General features: G+C 37.7%; 1 protein-coding gene across 1 annotated transcript in view; it reads right to left on the reverse strand.

Moving 5' to 3' along the window:
- Nucleotides 1-9,396, reverse strand: part of LOC138000792 (plasma membrane calcium-transporting ATPase 3-like) — a 27,350-nt gene extending 17,954 nt beyond the window's left edge. Inside the window, exons 1-2 of the mRNA XM_068847436.1 lie at nucleotides 9,233-9,396; nucleotides 5,317-6,739 (exon numbers count right to left, since the gene is read on the reverse strand). Of these exons, the coding sequence (XP_068703537.1) occupies nucleotides 5,317-6,708 (1,392 nt within the window). The 5' untranslated portion in view covers nucleotides 6,709-6,739; nucleotides 9,233-9,396. The remainder of the gene's footprint in view (nucleotides 1-5,316; nucleotides 6,740-9,232) is intronic.
- Nucleotides 9,397-13,485: the final 4,089 nt, after the last annotated feature.

The raw sequence follows: 13,485 nt of genomic DNA on the forward strand, positions 1-13,485 counted from the left end.
AATCAATCGCGACATTACATTATTCCTGAGAGTGAAACTTAATAGATTTTACTCTCAGACTGTCTATAACGCAAGCTGATTTTATTTGTCTGTGGGGGCAGTTCAGGAGTCAATGGGTACCTCAAACTCAGATTAATTGCATCAAAATGGAATCAAACTGACCTGCCCTCTCCTACCCAAACACTCAGAAATATTGTAATAACATGGAAAATACAAAGGTGCATGTCATCTTTGGGAATTAACCATTCGTCTTCTAACTTTCATGTCAATATGGCCATTATTTCTCAGATCTTATGTGTTTGTAAGCTTGTTTCAATAAAATTGCTTTGCGTTTAATGAAATTAGACCTCCAATGCAAGCAAGCCTTAGATCTCAGGATATTAACCAATTGACTCGTGGGAGTGACACTTGACAGATTTTACTCTGTCCATGCAACACCAGACAATTTCACTCTTCAACTGGGGGCATCCTGGGGCCCCTGAGGAGTAAATGGGTTAAAAAATTAAATCAAAGGTAATCTTTGATAACGTTGTTGATGCATGTAGTCCACTTGTGACAAGAAAATTAAAAGATGCTAGAAACATTTCATGGTCAGCATTTATCATAATTTTGCACAACAGTCTGTCAGCACGTTTTCAACTTTACTGGCTTGCCTTGACATCCAAAGAAGTAAGTTTAATACGCATACATATATGTGGTCGCTTTTGCCTGCATTCTGTTCATCACCTCGCTAAAAAAGAAAACAATCATAAAATTTCCGCGAAAGGTCGCTTTCTCTGAAATTGGAAAGGTGATCGCTTAACAGTGGAGAAGCGATCTTTGCTATCAATAAAAATCCCTGTACTTTGCATGAGAATAATGCGACTTTTGTTGCATGGGTGATGTGATGTTAATCTTTGTCCTTCTTATGCCAATTTTGACAGGCAATATTAATTTTTATAAAGAATTCTACTGAAAGAACATTAAATCTATATTTTGAGCCTAATTGTTTGAACATAAAAAATGCAACACTTAGTGGGAAATAATATTTTAAGTGAATACTTGGAAAATACATGTACCGTAAAAGTCCATGTATAACCCGCACCTTTTTTCTCAAAAGTCAAATAAAAAATCAGGGTGCGGCTTATCTACGGAAACACCCGAGGTTGGAGTTTTCTAAGGTTCAATTAATATTCATAAAAACTTCTCAAGATGTTACTGAATAAACATAATAACAAACTGAAAGCATGTTGTCGTTGATCATTGCCTTTTTCGTGAGCGTTGGGTCCTAGGGGAGCTATTTCTATCCTGAAGCGTTCGCATTTTACTCGAACAACTGAACACCAAATTACGGGGAATCTCTCCATTCCTCCACAAAGCGGTTTGCTAATTGGTCACTTTGACAGATATCTTTCGCCATGTGTGAGAGAATACCAAGACATTCGCTAGTTCTCGCAAGGTAAATGGCCAACCCTTTCATTTTAATGCCTAGACTCCTCTCCACATTTTAAAGCTTGGCTACTAAGCATTTGTGCATGTCATTTCAATTGCCTTCGAATATTCAACTTCATGGAGCTGTTTGAAAAAACCAATCGAATGGAGAGAGCATCTTAAGTTTTTTAATTTTATAGTAAACTCACAAGGTATGACAAGTGAAAGGTCCCTATGAAAACTCGTATAACCACCATGTCAGTGTTTTAAAACCATAGTTGTTTGTCCTTGTTTGTTTACTAACAGAACTTCATTGGAATTTCAAAGTTTGTTGTCTCCATTTTTTTTTTAAATTCGAGCTTCCAAATTGGGGGTGTGGCTTATCTATGGGTGCAGCTTATACATGAACTTTTACGGTAATTACACAAAAGGGTTCATAATTCAGTACAATACAATACAATACATAATTAATTGACCGCTCCCCATAGGAGCTTTTAACAACAACTGTTGAGAACCCCAACTGGCCAGAGGCAAACCAGTTGGCTGTTTACAAGTGCAGCTGGGAAGTTGAACCAGGAACTACCAGGATCAAATTCATCGAGTGGTCAGAGTGGTTCTTGAACCCGGGCTCTCCGGATCTCAAGCCAAGCACCCTTAAACACTGGGCCACATTGCTTCCCAGTTATAGGACATATTTTATGCAGTAAGTCAATAAGTCAATTAAAAAATGTTGTCTTAAATCATTGAATTGTTTCAATGTATTAAATGAAACTTCCAGCTTAAGAGGGTGTACAAATATTACTCAATACTTCCACATCTCACTCGCAGCACTTCACTTGCAAATGCAACAACTACAATACTCGTCACAATCCTTTAAACAGACACCGTTTCTCTTGAATTTTCTGGAAAAATCCTGAGATTTCTACTTCACACTGTTTTCCCCACTGAAATGTGCCTTCTCCCTCCCCAATGTTGAGCCACGTGTGTTTTTGAAGTACTGAGACCACTAGCTGTGATACCCAAATCAACATTGGAGAAGGGGAAACAGACACAAGTGTTTCAAGATTTTTGACGAGTATTGTCTTTGCGTCTGAAGGGCGTGGACGGGTAACGTAAACGTTGGAAGAGTAATTATTGTTGCCTGCAGTGTTTACGTGAGGAGTGTTCTTGTCCTGACTGTTCTAGATATGAAGTAGGAGTTATATAAAGAAGCTATGCAGACTTTCGAGTATAGCGATTTTAAGGTACTTTTGTGATAAAACAGTTTAGTGGAACGGCTTTGCTTATTATAGGTATAATCGATAGCATGACACGTGCTCGTGCGTATTATCTACATCGGGTTAAAGGCCTATCTGTGCGAACAGTTGCCAGCATGTGCAAAATTTCTGCGGCGAGTGTTTATAGAATTGCACATGAGAAAACTTATGAGGCGCACTTCTAAGGAGACGTGTAAAAGAGGTCGCAAAACAGGTTAAGTGACCACAACAAAAGACGACTGATACGATGCATTACAGTTTTGAGGAAAAGAGAGGGAAACTTTACCTGTAAAACACTGATGGAGGAAGCCGGAATTCAACAAAGGGACGTATCTGTAAGAACAATTTCTTGTTTTCTCAATTCACAAAATTACTACTATTTGCAGACTCGCAGAAAGGGGCTTATGACAGCGTAAGACCACAGAAAGAGTTAAGTTTCCAAAGTACATGAAAGCCAACTACGGCCAGGAGATTTGGACAGAAGGAATTTCCTTTTATCTGGATGGAACAGGATTTACGTACAAAAGAAATCCACTAGATCATGCTCATGCACCAAAAGTTCGTGTCTGGAGAAAGAAATCAGAGGGTTTGGCTCCGGGATGCATAGCGAAGGGCCGCAAAGAGGGAACTGGGTGCAAAGTACTACCACTGATGGTGGCAATTTCTTACAGTGTACAATAAAGGAGTTATCTGCTGTGAACCATACGAGAAAGTGAATGGTCATTATTTTGCTGCATTTATAGATAACCATTTTGATCACCTATTTGCAGCTGCTGACAAAGGATGTAGCCGAACGTTTTTACAAGATGGGGATCCCTCTCAAAATTCGGCATTAGCACGGGCAGCAATGCAACGCACAAACAGTACCTTAATCAAACTGTGTCCAAGATCTCCGGACATGGCGGTCATTGAAAAGGTATTTCCCATGGTGAGTAGGATGTTAAAAAGACAAGCAGTGCAACAACAACTATGCCAAGAAACATTTGAACAGTTTAAGAATCGTGTAATCAATACATTTTACTCTATATCTGTTGAGACTGTGAACAATTTAATACGCTCTATGCAGAAACGAATTGATATGGTTATTAGAAATATAGGGAAGCGTATAAAATATTAAAGAAATACCACTATTTTGATTTTGTGGATAACTGTGTGAGTTTTCTTCTCGCAAAATGAAAATTTTCAGAGACAATAATAACTATCGCACTGTTCGCCAAAAATAAGGGGGGAGGGGTGGTGTTGCATATTTCAAAACAGAAGGGGGTGAAAATTGCTCCGATGGCCATCAAGACGACATTTAGCAATTTTTACATAGCAGAATGATTTTTTCCGGTCATTGTATGAAATTGATTCGCTATTCATTGTGACATGATTTCTCTTGGAGTCCCTGAGAGAGAATAGTGAAGTACGTTGCCTCTCAGTCCTTATCTCAAATAACTACACAATGGTGTCAAAGGAACATGGAACCTTTTCCTTCTTTTGCTATCATTTGAACAGTTCTATGTACAAAAATAAGCTCACTTTGTAGAAAATTATATTATTAAAAGAGATCATTTGTTGTAACGACCTGTCGACCTTCTTAGCCCTGAAACTCAACGATTCACCACTGTGTTCTAAAGTAAAGTAATTATACTACCATAGACTTTAAGAACTATCGGTTCACCATGGTGAAGCCCTACAAATAGCCTTATTGAATAGCTTAATCAAGAAAATTATCCCTAAGGTGCATGTTCTGTGATCTGTTATCACTTAAAACACTTGGAGATGTAGTAGCTTTTGTTTTTGGTTCCCAAAAAAGGCAAAGAATTTTCCAAACACCATGGTGAATCGTGTAACACCATAGCAAAGATTAAAAAATGTCAACAAACTCGGCGATATTACATAAGATCAGTCGTAACTGAATTAGTCGTCTTGTGGGAAAATAAGTCGACTAAAACATTTTCCACGCGGGGGGACTGACTTCTGCTGTTCCTCGGGTATTTGATGGAAGAGATTGAAGCCCCGCCACCTTACCTTCATCATCTGAGTCTCCCTGTCATCAACAACATTTAGCAACAGACATGCCCTTATTTATCGTGCTGAGAAAATCTAATTAGCTTAGGTAAATATTATTTCCCCTTTTCAAAAGTTGGAATATATGTCTTCAGAAAGTGAAGTAGTTCATAAGCGGCCTCACATTTTCCCGCATGTATGTGTAACACATTGCTTTAAATTCCCTTATTTTTATCTTTTCCTTTTATTTTCAAATATAGCTGAGTAATAATCCAACATCCTAAATTTCTCTTTCTCATCTATGCGCGAACCAAGCAGGTATATTCCATCGATGATCAAAAAATTCATCTTGAACAGAAACTGTTATTCTTTCCTCTCTTCAGACTACATGTGTAAATACAATACTCGTCACAAATTGTTGAAACAGACACAGTTTCTCTTGAATTTTCTGGGAAATCCTGAGATTTCTACTTCACACTGTTTTCCCCACTGAAATGTGCCTTCTCCCTCCCCAATGTCGAGCCACACGTGTTTTGAAGCACTGAGACCACTAGCTGTGATACCCAAATCAACATTGGAGAAGGGGAAACAGACACAAGTGTTTCACGATTTTTGATGAGTATTGTAGTTTAAAAGTAATCTTTTCAATGCAACATACCAGGATTTGGGCCAAATAACTCGTGTTAATAGAGATGGCCTTGCACAGCTCTGTAAATAATGCTTTTGGAATGTTGTTCGTAAACTGATTTGGCGCTCCTCCATGTGTCTGTTCACCAAGATAGCTCTTTGCTACTACCATGCGATTTTGAGTGAGGACGCCTGTCTTGTTGCAGCAAAGGTTTGTGATATTACCCATAGTTTCAAGCATATCAACATGTCGCACCAAAGCCTGATCATGGTACATCTTCCTGACACAGAAGGCCAGTGATGTTGATATTACCAGTGAAAGTGCTTCTGGGACAGCAATGATGAGAACAACAATGCCAATGATTAGTGCTCTGATGTATTCATTTATATAGCTGGGATCAAAGGTTAATCCAAGTGTTATGAAGCTGTAAACACTAAAGCGAATGATTATAACAAGAATTGCAACTAGTGCAAGAACAACACTGATGCGTCCTAGGGCAATCTGAATCTTGTTAATCTTCCCTTGAAGCAAAGCAGTGTCTTCCTTGTGCTCAAATGAGATGTTACCTTCATCATCATACTCTGGTTGGTCAGGAAATGCTGGCTTAAATGTAACAAGCGAGGGGGTGGCAGGAGACTGAGCCCTCTTCATGTGCAATTGGGTGTTGCATCCCACAGACATCACTATCATTTTACCACCTCCTTCCACAACATGAGAGCCAGCATACACCAGAGAGTGTGTTTCTTTGGGTACCATGATTGTCTGCCCTGTTAAAGCAGATTCATTCACAACAAGGCCACTCTGTTGCATGATAATTCCATCACCTGGAATAAGGGTGCCAATACTGAGCTGGCAAAGGTCTCCAACAACAATGTCTTTTGACAAAATTTCTGACATTTTCCCACTTCTTATGACATTCATTTTACGCTCTCTGTCAATTTTGGAATGTAGGCTTCGGAAGTCAGTTTCTTTTAGATAGTCGCTGAAAGCTGTCAGAAGGATCATGACTACCACAGTGGCCATAATGCCAATTCCCTCGTACATTGCTATAACAAATGTGCCACGACCCTCACATTTGTCAGGGAAGAGTGCACCCAAAATAACAGAAACCAATGCACCAATGAAAAGCACCAAAATGACCCAGTCTCTCATGGCACACAAAAGGTAGCTTAAGATGTTTTTAGGTGGCTGCAGAGGAATAACATTCCTTCCAAATTTTTCTTGCCGGTATTTGACAGCATCACGAATCCCAATTATACCTTTTGTAGAGGAGGTGTGAAGGTCATGAATAATGTTGTTAACACTTCCAAACTTTCTTATTATTGTTTCCAAATCTCCTTCACCACTCATTACATCAATCAGCTTCTCCTTTGAAGTGTTACTCAAGTCAGGAATAAATTTTGCATCTACTTCATCTGCCATGATCAAGAACAGCAAAATAAGCAAGGAACACCTGAAAACATCAACAAATCAAATTTTACCATTAGAATAATAATGTAAGGCTAACTACAATCCTGGTCAAAACCTTTGGGGACACCCCCATTATTCACACCTTTTTGTTGTCAGATTAGTTCTCAGTTACACTTCCTTTACATCCACTTATTAATTTTTTCTCCAACTGACACTCCCCCTAAGCAACAAATTGATATAAAATAAAAACAGGCCCTGGTAATCAAAATTCCTTGTAGTAAATTAGGGGCACACTGAAAAAATCGTCTCGAATTTGTAGTACCTCACATCTTTATCATAGAGACATTCAATCACTCTTGTCTTAAATAATAATTATTCCTTTCGTAATCTTTGTCATTGTAAATTTATATCTTAATTAAGTATTTTATCTTTGCTCCACCCAACTCGATTAGCCTTGCTAAATTTGGGTGGACAAATTTTTCACTGTAACTAGTATTGTATGTAATAATATTATTGTATGTAATAAAGTTAGAATTTACAGAGTAAAAAAAAAATGTCACTCTTAGGATCAGAGAGAAAGGATTAATGGAACATGTTACTTTCTGTGAAAAAGAGATGAACTTTCCATAATGTTTTGGCCATGATTGTTCCTCTTAGTAATTTTTTTTTTTTTTATGAAATGAAAAAAATACAATTTTGAACTATTTTTATCAATTTGATGGGCTATAACTAATCAAGTGAGTAAATTGATTGTCAAAAAAGTAACAAAAGCAAAATGAGATAATAGTCATTACAAATGTAACCATAATATTGTTATAATAATTTAATCTCATCACAAGCACACCAGAATTAGACAAGTCCCACCTAAGGAAAACTGGTCCAGGAGCAATTGCTACATGTACATGGTGTCGCCAGCAACTTGTCTACGCAGCTACTTGAGTTGTCATTTATTCTTAAAATTTGACACAAGTTCTTGGCAAAGTGAACTACAAGAGCTACACATCTGCGTCTGGGTTCCGCCATTTGTAATATACAGCTACGCAGAATATTTATTTTTATTTATTTATTACAATTTCGGCAAGAATACATAAATGAGCGAATGTGGAAATGAGTAAGAGCGCCAGGGAAAGTCTATAAAAGGGTCTGAGACCCCATACAAAATAGACCACCCTACTAACTAATATATATATAATTACACTACAATAGGGAAGTATGTAATACACGGCTACAGTGGAAAGCCCAGTCCAATAGATAATTAAATAAATACTACAGGAATACAATAATAAATTGGATTACTAATATAAATAATATAAATAATATAGCTAGTGCAGCAGGGTATTCTGCAATTTAGCCGGAAAACCCAAGCAATAATTCCATCATCTTCTGTTGAACGATCACGAAGTTCAGAACAATAGTTGAGGTCACACTACGCACTTTTGCCCGAGGGAACATCGTTTTACCTAGGGAAATTTTACCTGAGTACACCCGAAGTAAATTTATCTCGGGTTTCATTTTCCCCAGGTAAAAAGGTCACACTGAAGAAAATCACATCTAGGTTTACAAGGGATTGATGTGATTAAATTTTATGCCGCGTAAACATTGCAAATAATTTATACTTACACCTTCAACCTGAACCAGGCCATCTTCTTCCTTTGATACACGCACACATGCGACAAAAGCAACAAAGAACTTGCACTTCGATGTGTTTCAAGCAAAACGTGACGCAATTAAATCATAGGAGATGATTAAATCAAATCTATCATCAGCGCGTTTGCCGACGAGCATCTATTGGCTAACTACCTCAGGATTTCAGTTTACCCCTTCAAAACATGTAGGGTAACTGTCAAGGAAAATTCTATTGTTCTCTTGACATATTCAAGCTTCGACGGAAAAAATTTTCCCTAGGTAATTTACCTGGGGAAAAATCGGTCACACTTCTAAATTTAAGTTTCCCTAGGTAAAACTGTCAACAAGTCAAGTTTACCTAGGGCAAAAGTGCGTAGTGTGACCACAGCTAATAAGACAATCAGGTATAGAGACTGTTAGTAAATATTATAAGACTTGCAATAATTATCGCCTTTCTAGTTTACATGAGATAATAATAATTTTGGGATGGTTTTGTTAAATTAGAGAGCTCCATAGCGTTTGAAATCAGCAGAACATGATCCAGCTTATACCAAATCAGCGTTAACTATGATCAACTCAATCAGAAATGTCTGAAATATCTTGAGCGTCATTTCAATATGAGACTTCCTTGTAGACATGAAATTCTTGTCAACCAAAAAGATGACATCAATTAAACTCTGAACTTCGTATTTCAGTTTAAGGTAACAGAAGTAATGTCCAGGCATGATTTGTTCAGTAAGTCCATAAAATAGAGGTTTCGTACGTAATACGCGTGAACTCGATAACAACTGAAGACTGGTACAGGAAATTCTACAAGTACAAGTCTCGAATGTATCTCCCTTCAAACTCCAGCAAAATAAAGTTTTCGCACCATCTAATTTAGTCAAAGACAATTTTAATATTGACTTACCAGTTAAAAATACTCCCCTATTGAAAAAGAAAGCAGAAAATGGTTTCTGACACCATATATTGGCGATTTGACAGTCCAAGATATTAAATAAAGAAAGTTCGCGCGCCTCACGCCCCAGTCAGACGCCTCATTCTCGTCCAAATCGCCCTTAATCGCCCTTTTCGTTTCTCTTAGTCGGCGGGGCCTTGGCACGAGAAAACGAAGGGCTCTCCTGGAGAAGACATAGGAATTCTGGGACTTCCGATGTTCATGTATGCAGTCGTGATGTTTCTAAACACTGTCTGTGACTGTCATGGCGGTTGTCGAGGCAGGATTCGAGGAATCCTTGTGTCGGGCCTTACGTAAGGGGTCTCAAAATGGAAAATGTTTCCCTACGTGTACAACAGAAAGAGGCGATAAGGAACATTGTTTTTTTAAGGAAAGACACTTTAATTCTTTTGCCGACAGGCTTTGGCAAGTCATTGATTTTCCAGTTGTTGCCCTTTGATTTTGACTCGTGGCTTGGAGCAAAGAAATCTTTTATTTTGATTGTTTCTCCTTTAAACGCCTTGATGAGAGATCAAACAGTCAAGCTGAACGATATGGAAGTTAGAAGTTTAGTGGTTCGGAATACTGAGTCGTTAAGTGATGTTGAAATTAACGAAATCAAGCAATCGAAGTATAGAATAATTTGTGGCCACCCGGAGGTATTTCTTGGAAAATTGCGCAAGTTATTGGATTGCGAAGAAGTGAGACGCCATATGCGAGCTATCGTGATTGATGAAGCACATCTCATAGTAGAGTGGCAAGTATTTAACTCTTGTCTTTATTTCTTTCCAGTTACTTCGGTATAATCTATTGTAAGGATTTGCTTACGGTTTATCTTCATTTTATTCTTGCTCCACCCTCAATTTTGTGGTGAAATTTGTGAATAAGTTACACATTATTAAAGTAACGGGGGACAATGTTTGTGTTATCATCATTTTTGTTTTATCACATTCAGATCATCCCAATCATGCAGAATTTGCATGTACCGATCAAAACTGTAAAATTAGCCTACACCATATGATCCACAAGAAAATACTAATGCAAAACGTGGAAATCCAATAGGCCACTTTCAAACATAACATAATACTCTTTATTTGCCCTCAAAGATTTTGCATAAGTCTTGTTTTTATTTTCTCTTGGGACCATTGTGAGTCCCAAGAGAGACTGGAAACATTATTCTTATGGAGGGCAAACAAAGAGTATTATGGTAATTTTAATAGTGGCCTATTGGCTGAGCAACATGTACCTGTAGTGGTAGTGGTAGTGGTAGTGGTAGTAGTAAAACTTCATTTCAATTTGGTATATTCCATTCAGGTGTAATCTGCTATCATTGCTCACAATCTATTGTTATAATCATTGTTACATAACATTGTTTTTCATTTTACTTGCATTTTATTTCTAGGAAAAGTTTTCAGCCTGCATATGCCCAACTAGGTATGCTAGGTGCCATATTTCCAAAGGTGCCTGTAGTCGCACTAACTGCAATTATACATTTATTTAACTTACTGATATAATAAATTATTTTGATTTTAAAAAGTATCCATAAGGCCCACCTCCCTGACCCCATAGAATTTCCAGTTTAGCTTCATCCTTTCCATTAAAAACTGGAATATTTTGATATGCCCTACCCTTTGAAATTAAATAATTGTTTTTTCTTCACATATTGTGAGGATGAAAATAAGTAATTGACATTTAAATTGTAACAGTAAGTGAAATGTTGTTAGTAATGAAAGTTGTCGTTAGCCATAAACCTTTGTAAATATTAACGGTAGTGTCATAGTGTGATAATAAACAATGTACATTGTATAAGCAAACAAATAATGTGAGTTTAAAGGGGCTAGGTCACGCAATTTGAGGGAATTTCAGCACTGATTGAATGGTCATAGAATTGACTAAAATATCAAAATAACTGTTCAAAACTATAGAAGAACTCTAACAAAATACAGGGAAGCCAAGAAGGGTGATGAATGGAGAAAACTGGAGAGGATTGAATTGGTAATACTTGACGATTGGGAACATTTTGTGAAAATATACTTGTGAGGCGTCACACACGTATCTTGATTGCCCAAGCTTGCCCGATTATGCATAACATCAACTTGACCTTTTGAGAGACCATTGAAAAAAATTCGTAAAATATTCGTGGACCGATCGATTTCTCTGAAATTTGAAAGGATGATTGCTAATGAATACAGAAACATTTTTAACAATAACTAAAAATTCCTGTGGTAAGGATGAGAATTAAAGTGATATGTACGCTTTACGAAGATTCAGCAAACTTAAAAACTTTTAAAGATGAAAACAGAATATCAGACCTATATTGCTAGATACACACGAATCACCAACGATGGTTAGCGCGTCGAAGTGAGGCAACATTAAGGACCCACTGACGTGTTTTTGGGGGTGCGTTGCTATGGATGTAATGGTTAAGTAATTTGAGAGAATTTGGCATAATTTCGGTTATTTTCCAACTTTTGCAAACCAATGACCCTAACTATGACGTCGTCATGCCACGCCTATGGTCACGTGACCAATAAAAGACAACTCTAAATTTGTCTACGTGCTACACAATTTGGGTTTTTAATCAGTGGTTTGATAATTTGTATTCGTTTTTGCATCCAGCCAAGCATGGTTAAACGAGATAAAAGATACTGGAATACCCATAACATTTTCAAGGAAGATGATTTGAAAAAATCAATGCTCAGCTATATTCTGTATTTAGGGGTGAAACGTGCCATATAAAAAAATAATTAAATTTACACACTGCTGGAAATCAAGCTTTTTTTCAAACCGAAAGTCAGTTTGTTTACGCATGCGCAGTTGATCTGAGAACGAGCTCGAAGGAAGGGCGCAATCTCGACCCAAGAGCTCTTCTCTTGACCGAGGGAGAGAAGAGTTATGGGGAACCCTGAAACAAAGTGTCCTCTTATTGGTTTTCGTGAAGAACAACCGAAAGCGTCTCTAATTGGTGCATTCATGTTAGCACGAGAATTGAGCAGGCGCCGTAAGGTTCAAATAGCCAATTTTTGGCTATAAGAACCCTACAGCGCATGTTCTCCTATTCAGAGTTCCCAGAGCCTTGAGTCGATCCGAGGCTCTGGTCACGAGAATGGGAAGGGCGAGGAAAAACCCATGCAAACAAAAGCTCGTGCGGTTTTTTTTTGCTTGTGAGTGGGTTTTCTGGTCAGCTCACGATAATATATAGATTTAGCCAAGCCTAAAGCGGAGCTCCCTGGTTATTTATTCTTACTGCATGTAGGGTTAGGTTTCGAATTGTCCGCGTTTTGATGTTTCCGGTTGCTGCATGAATCACGAAGCGATGAGTACGCTATCGGTTTTTCGAGTGAAATTTACTTTGAAATTCACTAGTTTGGCAATGATTTTTTCTTGAATCACATGAGTTTTAAAAGAAAACGAGCACACCCTCAGCGAGCGAATGGAAAAGGAAAAAGCCATTTCAGAGTCAACTGTCAATAGCCAACGAATAGGAATCACGCTAATTTTAGAAGCCATAAAAGAAAATTCGTCAGTTCAAGGTCAAAAAAAAGTTTTACTGAAGTACTTTATTTCACTTTATCTCTGAAAACGAGATCATTCACATTTTGATGTATTTCATTGAAACACGCCAGCTTGGCTTGGAACAAGAATCGGCAAAATACTGCAATGCAACCAAGAAAGGAAGAACTTCAAACAAGATCCGCTCCAACACTTAAATATTAAACGTTTAGGTGCTTTACACAAATTTTTGAAAATACAAGCTAGTGAAATTTCCCCCTATTTTTACGAGAACTAATTGCGATTACGTGTTTATAACATAAGGGCAAAGTTTTCTGGTCACTTTCGAGGCACAACGAAAACCAGTTGGGCAAACAGATTAAAAAGCACTTGTTCGCTCGCATTTTAGAGCTAAACAAACAAATCAACTTCTTCTTTATGTCCAAAAGAGTACAGATAATTGTTATTTAATTCCAGTTGACAATAAAAATTTGATTTTCATTCCTGGACAAAGGAAAAACCGATTAAACCACTTTTTGAAAATAAGAAACGGTTTAGTGCCCAAGGAAAGAACTGGATTGAAAACCAGCGAAAAATGCAGAAAGAAAACATTTTCCAAACCGTTTTCCACCTGAACACGAAAAGCGTTGACTGTGTAAGAACTATAGTTGACGTAGTATCGCCGTGTAGCCGCGTCGAGCCACAGAAAGCGCGCGAAAAATGAAGCCTCGTTT

This window comes from Montipora foliosa, chromosome 4 (assembly GCF_036669935.1).
Source record: "Montipora foliosa isolate CH-2021 chromosome 4, ASM3666993v2, whole genome shotgun sequence".
Lineage (NCBI taxonomy): Eukaryota > Metazoa > Cnidaria > Anthozoa > Scleractinia > Acroporidae > Montipora > Montipora foliosa.